The 11,670-nt window shown below is 35.5% G+C and overlaps 1 protein-coding gene across 9 annotated transcripts in view; it reads left to right on the plus strand.

Moving 5' to 3' along the window:
• The window catches only part of GPHN (gephyrin), a 425,260-nt gene that overhangs the window by 110,868 nt on the left and 302,722 nt on the right, over positions 1-11,670 (plus strand). For all 9 annotated transcript variants that reach the window (XM_032482212.1, XM_032482207.1, XM_032482209.1 and 6 more), the window contains one exon: positions 5,507-5,564. In XM_032482212.1, the coding sequence (XP_032338103.1) occupies positions 5,507-5,564 (58 nt within the window). Of the gene's footprint in view, positions 1-5,506; positions 5,565-11,670 lie in introns of those variants that run through there.

The raw sequence follows: 11,670 nt of genomic DNA on the forward strand, positions 1-11,670 counted from the left end.
TGTTGATCGACATTTGGGTGATTTTCATATCTTGGCTATTGTAAATAATGCTGCAGTGAACGTGGTGCAGATATCTCTTTGACATCCTGATTTCAGTTCTTTAGAATATATACTCAGAAGTGGGATTGCTGCATCATATGGTAGTTTTATTTTTTAATATTGCAAGGAAGCGCCATAGTGTTTTCCAGAGTGGCTGCACTGTTCTGCATTCCCAGAAGCACAGTATAAGGGTTTTCTTTTCTCCACATTCTAGCCAACACTTGCAGTCTCTTCTTTTTTTTGGCAGTAACCCTCCAAACAGGTGTGAAGTGATTTATCATTGTAGTTTTGATCTATGTTTCCCTGATGATTAATGATGTTGAACATCATTAGTGATGATAAGTTATGTCGCATGTACTTGGTGGTCATGTATATGTCTTCTTTGGAGAATATCTGTTCAAGTCCTTTGCATATTTTTTAATTCAATTCTCATCTTTTTATATTTTTTGGATTTTTTGCCTCTGCTTTTGGTATCAAATATAAGAAACAATGGCCAACACCAATGTCAGGAAGTTTTCCCCATGTCTTCTTCTAGGAATTTTTTAGTTTCAGGTCTTACATTTAAATTTTAATTAATTTTGAAGTTTTTTTTTAATATGGTATATCCTTCTATTCTAAAGGATAGTCTTGCTGGATAATGGATCCTAGGTTTCAGCTTTTTCTCATTCAGGATGTTGACTATGTCTTGCCACTTTCTCTGGCTAGCAGTGTTTGTGTCGAGAAATCAGTTGAAAACCTTATGGGTTTCCCTGTAACTAACCTTTTGTTTTTCTCTTGCTGCCTTTAGAATCATTTCTTTATCTTTAAATTTGGCCATCTTAATTATTATATGTCTTGGTTTAGGTGTGTTTGGGTTTTTTTGTTTGGGACCCTCTATAATTTCTGTACTTAGGAACCTGTTTCCTTCAGATATTTGGGGATTTTTCAGTCATGAAATTTTCAACTTTTCAACTTTTCAATTCCCTTTTCTCTTTCTTCTGCAGCTGGGACCCCTATTATGTGTAGATTGCCACACTTTATATTATCCTATAGGTTCATTGGTTTTTACTTGCTTTTCTATATGCTGTTCTGATTGGGTGACTTATGTTATCCTATCTTCTGAGTCACTTATTTGTTCCTCTGCATTATCTGGTCTGCTTTTGACTGCCTTTAGCTCAGCTCTTAGCCATTGAGTTTTTTATTTTTTATTGGCTCCTCTTTAAATTTTCTATTTCCTTTTTATATTATTCTGCATCTCTATTCATAGTCTCTCTTATTTACTTCCATGCTTTAATCACCTCCTTTTTGAAGTCATGATCTAGTAGACTGTTGAGATCTATTTCATTGTTTCTTCTTTCAGGGGACTTCTCATGTTCTTTTAATTGGGAGTGGTCCCTCTGGCTCCGTGGATTTAGGAGTATCAGTTATCTAATGTGGTGTGGAGGGGCTGTTTGTTTGTTTGTTTTTGTTTCTTAAAGTAGGAACATTCCTGTATAGACTGTGCATGTCTAATAGTTTTGTGAGGCCTTTTGTTAGTCTGGGTGTTTGCCATGTCTTTCTTCTGTGTGTGTTGTCTGTTATCCCTTTGACTGGGGGTGCTATTGGTGTTGTGATCAGAGCCTACCCTCATACCCTCCTTGCTGTTGTTTAGTGAGGCCTCCTTTTTTGTTCTGTGGTTGTCACAGCCCTGACAGGGGCCAGGGCTGCTCCCCTGTTGTTGGAATAGAGGTTTTCAGACCCATTTCTGAGCTGCAGTGTGTGGTAGATGGGGTTGGAGCACTTCAGCTGGAAAGAAGAGCTGCAGAGTACACCTCTGTAGGAGATGTCCACCAGGCAGTACCCTCTGTGGTGTTGTCTGACACTTGTTATGTGTTCTTGACACTTCCCTTGTCCCTCCCCTAGCTGCGGGAACATCAGCCACCCTCTCTGTTGTCCCCCAGGTTCTGCGCCTGCAAAGCCACCAGTGCAAACCTGCCAACGTCAGGCACTAAGACCTGCTGTAGGGATCATGCGGTCACACACCTGAAGCCATGTTGCATCACAGGGTCAGTGCAGACCCCAGCCCCACCTCCACATCCAATATGCTGGCCTGTTGTAAATGCCGTATCCAGACCTCCCATGCACCAGAACTCCACCTGCTGCCTTTTCAGAGGTGGGGGTCCACAGAGGTACCAGCAGAGGTCCACCCCCTCTGCCTGGGGCTGTAAACAAATCTCAGTCCCACTAGTAAAATTGAGGGGCCCCTAGGTATGGATTCAGGTTTCAGCCCCACCTCCACCCTGGAGCAGGGCAGCAGCAATGTGATGGCTATGACTGAGCCTCATCTCTCTTCTTGAGAGAACTCACCAATGATGGGGCCTAGAGGAGACAGCAGCTGTGGCATGGCTGCATTGTGCCCCTCCCCACCCCCAAGTGCACCAGCAATGGTGCTTTTTTTGGGGGTTCCAGGCTGTTCTGTGCCGCACACAGTCCCAGCCACAGCTCACACCGCCCCTCCATTCCCTTGAGGCTGCCTCTGCGCAGTGGGCTTCAGCCCTCTCCCCAGGCTTGTCATTGATCTCCAACAGCCAGTCCCAGCCTGTCCCCACTGGCTCGCATCTAGGCCTGGGGATCTCAGGGACCCTCCATTGCCAGTTTCTCTTAGTTTTGTCTGCCAAGCAGCTGGTAATTTCTCCTCTGAGCCTCAGAAGCTCCGCTTCTGTCCCCGCTGACTTCTCACTGGAGAAGAGGCATCCCAGCCTGAGGGTGCCTTTTTTCCTTTGCTACTCCCTCCCCGCATGGACCTGTCCTGCACTGATTTCCTTTTCCTTGTTTCCCTTTTTTTCTCCTGATTTTTGTGAGGAATCCTCCTAGTATTTTGAAGTGAGAAGCACTCTGCCAAAGTTCAGTAGGTGTTCTGTGCAATTCATTTGGTCTGTAGATGTAATTCTTCTTGTGTTTGTGAGAGAGGATGAGGTGTGTGTCCCTCTACTCTGTCATCTTGGCACTTTCCTTGAATTTTTTTGAAACTGACTTGCTTATGACTTAGTTGTTTCCTTTACTTCTGGATTGTTTCTTTCTATAAATTTTTTTTTGGTGTTTACATCAGTTTTAATCTTTCTCATTTCTATGTTTAGTATAATACAGAGGCCCTCCAAGTTTCTTCCATTTGTAGCCACTTGATTGAATGAGTATCCTACTATTTTGTCAACACACTTCATATGTATAATGTTTATATGTCATACATCCATTTTAATCCAAGTAGGAATATATTAAATCATGTGTTTTACCTGCCTTTTAACAGTCAAAATCATTATCATTCGTTAGAAGTTGATACAGGAATACTAATCTGAGAGCCTACTTTCCCAAGGTTAGGCTTGCAAGAAAGGAAGTGTATGAAGAACTGTTAGTTAACATTGATCAAGAGAAAAATGGGTTATTTTTTGAAGTAGAATTGAAGTTTATTCTAGCAACTCTATTTTCATTTTTCTTGGAGAAGTTAACCATTATCACCACAGCTTCTTTGAATCATTATTATACTAACAGTTTGGAACTAATTCTGTAATCTACTACACCATTTATGTAACAGTTGTTTTAGACTGCTTTTATTATAACTAGTCTATTTTATAATGATAGGTAGGTTTTAAAAACTTTTTATTTTGAAATAATTTTAAACTTTCATCTTCTACCTAGTTATGTTGTAACACTTTAATGCAGCATATTATAGATCTTTGTTTACTCATCTGCTTCCTACAAGACTTATGATTTCTTTGCATCCTCATTCCCTGGATTGCATCCATTATATAATATGAACTCAATTAATAAAATTATGAATTCATTATTTGCAAGGCTATAAATTGAAGTCTTTGAGTTTTCACTAGTGTTTTTGCTCTTCACTGATATCCCAGCAATCTCAACTTCTAATTGAATAATTTTAATATTTAATGATGAATATGAATGTTTTTTAATACCCACTTTAAACCTCTTACAGACAGTTATAAAATTTTTCATTTTAGTAACATCCAGTGCTGCTCTTTTACTAGCATTCACTTATATACTTTATATAATATGAATTAAGTTAAATTTCATTAGTGTTTTCATCATTCAATTATGACACTTTAAGTCTAGGAAATAATTCTCAAATCATGATCTGAACACTACTTCCATTAGCAAGAATAAGTGGTAATATTAAAAGAGTTTAAATGCAGAATTTTCAGTAAAATTTATTTGATTGGATAAAGTTATTTTTTAATAGAGATCAGAATGTCATTTATTAATTTATATTTGGGACAGGAGATACCCTAAAGTATCTGAAATATATGACTTATTTATGACCCTTTCTTTTCTGATACTGAGGTACTTAAGCTAAATAAGTAATCAGAAAGTTCTTTTTAAGCACTGTGTTAGAGCAAAGGTAGGTAGGTAATCTTACAGTTTAAGAGCCTAGAACACCTGTCTGATAGAGATATGATACTAGCTACAAATGCAAGCCATATTTGTAATTTAAAAACTTTAGTAGCAATATTTTAAAGCTAAAAAGAAGCAGATTAAATTAATTTTAATAATGTATCTTATTTAACCCAATATAGCCACGTTATTTTAACATGTAATCAGTATTTTAAAATTAATCTTTTTTATACTCAGTATTTGAAGTCTGATATGTGTTTTGCATATAAAGTACATCTCATTTAGCTCCTTCACCTACTAGATCATTCAGTTACTTGCAAAAGTTACTGAATCTCTTTGTCTCACTTTCCCCATTTTTACAATGGAGACAGTTGTAAGAATTAAAGATAATACATGATATACCTGGCAAATGATAACTGTCTCATAAGCTTAACTGTTTTCTAAAAAAAAATTTGATCAAGTGAACATGACATGTAATGACATCATTGTCTTAAGGCAAGGATCATATCTTAGGCATTAAATTTGTAACCTGCAAAGACTCATCTTTTGCCTCAGGCAGTGCTGGGCACACACACATCTCTCTGATTCCTTGTCTGAATTATTTTTAAACAGAAGCTTAATCAATATTGGTTCATCAGTTTTTACAAATGGACCACATTGATGCAAAATGTTAGTAATGGGAAAACTATGGTAGGGAATCTGTGAAATAAATATTTTTACTTTCTGTTCAACTTTTCTGTAAACCTGAAACCACTCTAAAAAGTAGTCTAGTAATTAAAAAAACAAACAAACACATTACCTGCTACTGTTCTTGATACATATTAGTTGTGACAGGAACCATCAGTAAAAGTGGCAATTTGAGCATCATTAAAACCAGCAACAAGAGAAATTTAATTATGGTTAAAAATCTAAATGTTTCCTCTTCTGTCTACGTCTTTTTAGTATATGGAAATCCTAAGCACATAATCCTGATTTTTCCTCCATGGTATTGGGATGGATAATGAACTGTTATTGGTGGCACTCTGATGCTAACGTAGATATAGTCCATACTTTTTAATACACTATTGCTGGTTCTGAGAGTATCTTTTTCTCCTAATTTCAGGTTGGGTGGGACTGTATCAGCATACAAGATAGTACCAGACGAAATAGAAGAAATCAAGGTATAGTATGGCATTTTTCACCTCTACAAAGACTTAGTATCTTGGTGGGAAGGTGGGCGAAGAATTGTTTTTTCTTTATACTGTTGAATCTTTGGGTGTGTTAGGACATCATTTAATCCCCAGATATCCTATTTGAATTTAAAAAAAATGTATCAGATAATCATCAGATTTAATCTACAATCATCAGTACATTTCTAAGAAAAATATTAGGAAAATCAAAAAACGAACCCTTTCTTGTGAAATTCATTGAAAACCTGCTTAAGAGAGAGCACTGTATATGAGCATTAGTGTACATATTAGATTATCTTTTTATCTTGTTTTAATTTATTTTCCCTGTAAGCTTTCACCAATTTTAAATAGTATTAATCTTCTAGTAAATATTTCCTGGTTCCTGTGATAACATGTTAGGCCAATTTCAACGTAAAGTTTACAGTACAGTACATAAAAAATTAACCTTACTATTTGAGTATTACTGCATTATTACATTCTTCTCTTTCTAACATTTTACTAAATCCCGTGGAGTAGTCTTCTAGCATAACTTGTGACCCTTGTCTAAAGGCACTTTACAATCTAGTAAGAACTGAACTTGCAACCTATTCCAAAAAAATAAAATTTAACAGTTGGAAAGCAATAGTCAAGGGTAACCAAGACTGAGTTTTAAGCTGTTAACAATGACATGACAAGATCTCAAAGTCATTAAGATTGATTTGATCAAACTTCAAAATCAAGTTCAGTAAATTCAAATCTTAGTAAATAGTTCTTTAAATTGCGTATATTATATTTGTATCAGTTAAGCGAATTGATTTCTATGTTATATACTATTAGTTTCAATATCTCCGTAGTTCTAGAATTAATATCATGATTATATTCTAACATTAAAGGGGAAAAAAAGCCAGGAGTGTCAAGAGGCTCTTTCCAACTTGATATAAATTCATAATATAGTTTGGCTTAGAGGAACTTTAAGCCAGATCTCTCATTTTTCCAAAAATAAAAATAAGAATTAATAAAGGTGAACTGTTGAAATTAATTGAATTGTTTGTGGTGCTTAAGGTTGCTCTGTCTTATATTACAGTTGCAATATGTGTTAAATGATAAAGGTAAACAAAGTGTTCTATGGAATGCATAGATAGGACACTTGGCCATTCCAAAAAGATAATGCACAAAGCCTTTTCAAGAGATATACTCAGCAAATTGGAGTTCTGTAGAGGCAGAGGCACTTGTGAAAGCATAAATAGGAGATAACATGGCACTAGACCACAGGGTATAAATAAAGATTGTTGAGATGCAGGACTGGCAGTGGGTCTGTATGCCATGTTAAGAAATTTGGACTTTATATTGAAAACCATGGGGTGCTATTATGTGATTTTAAGAAATAATGTAGTATAATCAGTTTGGGGAGTTTTTAAGTTTTTTCTATGATGAGTTAAAAAAAATGATTTCATTGGAGAAAGGAGGTTCCATCTCTAAGGAAGGAGACCGGATTGCAGGCATATAGACATGAAATGACTGAAACGTGAACTAAATTCAGTGGCACTGAATCTGAAGAAAAAACTCAGATTCGAGAAATACTTAAGAAAATAGAATCAACAATACTTGCTTTATTGGATGGTTAGGGGCAGATGGAAAGGTTGATACAGGTTTCCAGCTTGGGAAACTGAGTAGATTGTGTTGCTGTTATCTAAAGAGGAGTTACAATAAAAGGAATAAGTTTGAGAGGAAATAGGGTAAGTTATAGACTTAGGTAACCATATATTCACTAAATCACTGAGTAAAGCAGCCTGAAACTCAGAAGAAAGATAAATTTATCTTTCAGTTGATATTGGGATTTGTCATTATGCAAGAGTTAGTTGAGGCCATGCTAGTGAATGGAGTTGCCTACAAAAGCTATATGAGGTGATAACAGTGGACCAAAATGTTGCCCTGAGGAAGGCCCGACCTAGAAACAGGATTAATATAGTCTTTTTTATTAGTTTAACTAACTAGCAGAAATGCTGCTTTTTTAAAATAGTGACTTTTCTCTAAAGGTATAGCTTTTTCACTTTTTTAAATTCTAGAGTTATAAGAGTTATTCCTCAAGAGATTCCTTGAAAAACACATGATTCATAGATGACATATAGTAGATGATTTTTTCATCAATTACTGGTATATTAAAACAGCTTCAGAGAGTTTGAGGTCTGAGGTATAAACAATATGAAATTGATTCTTCTTTTCAAAAATGTTAGAAGAAAAACCATTATAAATTATTTCATCAAAATTTAGTGGCATCATTAGCATTTTCATCTGTTGTCAGATATAATCTTTTTGTTTTGATTGAAGGAAATGTGAAGTATCTGACTGTAATGTGCATTTTAGTTGGCTAATATCTGAGTAATTCTAAATTGTCTACATAGGACAACTGAGTTTAAATTTGAAATAAACTATCTACATCATACCATGTATAAATACTCAGGTGTATATTTACTATTAAAAAGATACTACTGATGAAACATAATTCAGTTTTTGTCAGCAATCTTTCACAATGTTTCTTGCAACAGTTGTTCTTATTTAGTTTATGCATAGTTTGAATTAAGCGTACATACATTATTACAGTAAATTAGCTCATAGTGAATGGATTCTTGATCAAAGCCTTAAGGAGTAAAGAGCAAATACATTCCTGGCCCAGTAACAGCCATCTCTACCACCCAGTATTCTGAGTTTTTATCTTCATCAGTTTCTTGCTTTTATGTATTTTTACTACTGTGTATACATCCCTAAATATTATAATTTATTCGTACTTCTCTTTGAACTTTTTGTGAATTGATTCACATTGTATGCAGTCTATTGTGCCTTGTTTCTTTTGTTCAACACTGAGATCCATCGTGTTGCTGCCTATAGCTTAGGGTTTGGGGAGGGTTGTTTTTGTTTTTTGTTTTGTTATTTGTTGTAAAGTAATCTATTGTGCCACAAATTATTGAGACATCTTTCTCTTGATGGACATTCACCTTGTTTCCATTTGGAGCTATTATGAAAAGTGATGCTATAAAATTCTTATAAAAGTATCCTATGTAAGAGTTTCTCTGAGGTATATACTGAGGAATGGTATTCCTGAGTTTTAAGTAATGTATACTTTCAACTTTTCTGGGTGAAATCAAACTGTTTTCTAAGATAGTTATGCTAGTTTATACTGCCACTTAGGTGAATTTATTTGAAAGAGATATTTTAATATTAACTCTTTAATCGGTATGAAATTTGTATGGATATAAGTTTGTTTTTATTTGCAAATGTGATGACTAAACTTACATAATATTTTCCAAATGTATCTTTATTTTCCCAGCCCAATTTATTGAGAAACCCATCTTTTCCTCCAGTGGTTTGAATTGCCTCATTCATCATATGCTAAATTTTCATATGCCTAGACACACACATATACATATGTAAATCTCCCTTTTCCTGAACTTTTGTTTCATTGGCCTATTTATCTGTTTCTTTGCTAGCATCATACTGTTTAGGTTATAGTTCTTTTTTGCATAGTAAGAAAAGTTGTATGTCGTTTTTCTTTTTTTATTCTGTTGGCTCTTGTAGTAAATGATTCAGATAATATTACACTAAGTTTGTTAAGTTCAAAAGTATTCCTGCTGAGGAGACTTCTGGTTTCAGCCAAGGTGGACTAGCCCGGTCCTTCCAAAATCTTTCCTCTTATAATTAAAAATCCCTAGACGTTACAAAATGAAAAAGCATAGAAAGATTCTGAAAGATGGGAAGAGGTAATCAGACTACTTAAGGACCTCAGGCAGTGAGTTACCTGGGTTTCTGTTTGTCTCCCATGTAATCCAGACTCCAACCTAGAACCACCAATGGGCACAGAAAAAAAAAGCACCTAGAAGAGCCTGATCACTCTAAGCAAAGGACCCAGGACAAGGGTGGACTCACAGAAAGAGCCTTTTTGACATACTTTTCCTACTCCAGCCAAATGCCAATGGGAAAACTACTTAGCTTCCTCACAATTTCAGCAGAGCCAAGCAGGGAGCTGACCTTCCACCTCAACCCCTGCTATCCCACAGAAGCAGGTGGCAGAGCTCTGAATTTCTCCCCTGGTCATGTTGACAGAAGAATAGCTCCCTGATCACCCCATCTCTCACATGGCAGAGTAGACAGTGCTGTAATTCCCCTGCCAGAATATTGTAGAGGGGACCAAGTGGGGAGTTGAACTTTTATCATCAGCCCACCATCAGCCTTTAAGGGGGATGAACCTCCATCCCTATGTACTTCAACATCAGTAGAGAGGATATTGCACTCTTGGTATGAGTCAGCCTTCTACTTCCCGTCTTAAGTGTCAAAAGGATCCAGCAGGGAGCTGAATATCCACTCATACTAACAACAGTGTGGAGCAAGGTGATGCCCCACTTTTATGAGAAAGGTTTCAGCAGGGCTGGAAGAAGAGCTCAACTTCTACACTACCCTACTGTTTTCAATGAGACAGTATAAATCAGTGCTTCATTTTTGCCAGAGTGGTGTCAGTGCCCTCATATTAACTTCACCAAGGGGACATCTGCCAAAAAGATTAAATAGGATTCAAAATCTCATAATGTAAATATCCAGAATGTCCTGGGAACAGTAAAAAAAAAATCACTCATCATACTAAGAACAATGAAAATCACAACTTGAATGAGGAATAAACAGTCAACAGACACCAACATGAAGATGAATCACATGTTGGAGTTATCTGACGAAGATTTTAAAGCAGTTATCATAAAAAAAAAACTTCAACACACAATTGCTAATCCTCTTGAAACAAATGCAGTAAACAGAAATTACAAAAAGGAACCAAATGGAAATTAGTGAACTGAAAAGTACCATCACCAATATAAAAGACTCAAGATGGACAGAGAGGTTGGGGAACAATGGCACCAGAAGGAAGTGCCACATTATTCAAGTGCTGAAAGAAAGAACTATTGACCACAAAGTCTATATCCAGTCAAATTATCCTTCAGGAATGAATGGGAAATGAGATACTAAGACAAAAGGAAACTGAAAGAATTTGTCACTAGAAAACCTACCCTGAAAGAATGGCTAAATAAGTTTTCCAAAGAGAAAGGAAATGATAACAGGAGAAGGTCTGAAAATTCAGAAAGAACAGTGGAGTGGGTAAATAGAGTGGTCATTCGTTTCTTATGATTTTCTTAAATCACACTGAAAGACTGAAGCAAAAATTTTAACACCATATAATGTGGTACACAATGTATGTAAAGTAAATAATGAACATAATCATATTTTAAATGTGGGAGTGCAAAAGTGCCAAAATGGAAATAAAGTTTCTGCATTTCACTTGAAATGATAAAATGCCAGTCAGTACTGGTACACTGTGATGTTACATCTATATATTGAACACTCAAAGCAACCACTAAAAGAAGTATACAAAACAGTATGCTGAAAAACACTATAAATTAGGATGGAGTCCTAAAACGTGTTCAAGTAATCCACAATAAGGCATAAAAAGGGAAACAGGAATGAGAAACCAAAGATACAAACAAAAGAGAAATAATAAAATGGCAGATTTAAGGCCTAATATATAAAGAATTAAATAATCCAAATATATCAATTAAAAGACAGAAAATGATGTAACGAATTTTTAGACATAATCCAACATATGCCATTCTCAAGAAATTCATTTCAAAAACAATGACATAGGTAGGTTGAAAGTAAAAGAATAGAAAAAGATATACTATGAAAACACTAATTTTTAGAGAAGAGAAAAACTCTCAAGTGAATAATCTGTTTCTTTCTCAAGAAGCTAGAAGAAGAAGAACCAGATATAGTCAAAGTAAGAAGAAGACATGAAATAGTTAAGAATTGGAATCAGTGAAATTGAGAGCAGTAAAACAATAGGGGAAAATCCATGAAATAAAATGCTGGTTCTTTTAAAAAAAAACTCAGTAAAATTGGTAAACCTTTTAAGAGATTAACAAAGTTAAAGAAGAGAAGACACAGTCACCAATATCAAGGTTGGACAAAAACTATCACTGCAGATCTTTCATTCATTAAAAATATAATTAGAGAATACTTTCAAAAACTTTATACTCACAAACTGGTCAACTTACAAGAAACGGACCACTTCTTCAAAACCACA

Source organism: Camelus ferus, chromosome 6, assembly GCF_009834535.1.
Source record: "Camelus ferus isolate YT-003-E chromosome 6, BCGSAC_Cfer_1.0, whole genome shotgun sequence".
Taxonomy (NCBI): domain Eukaryota; kingdom Metazoa; phylum Chordata; class Mammalia; order Artiodactyla; family Camelidae; genus Camelus; species Camelus ferus.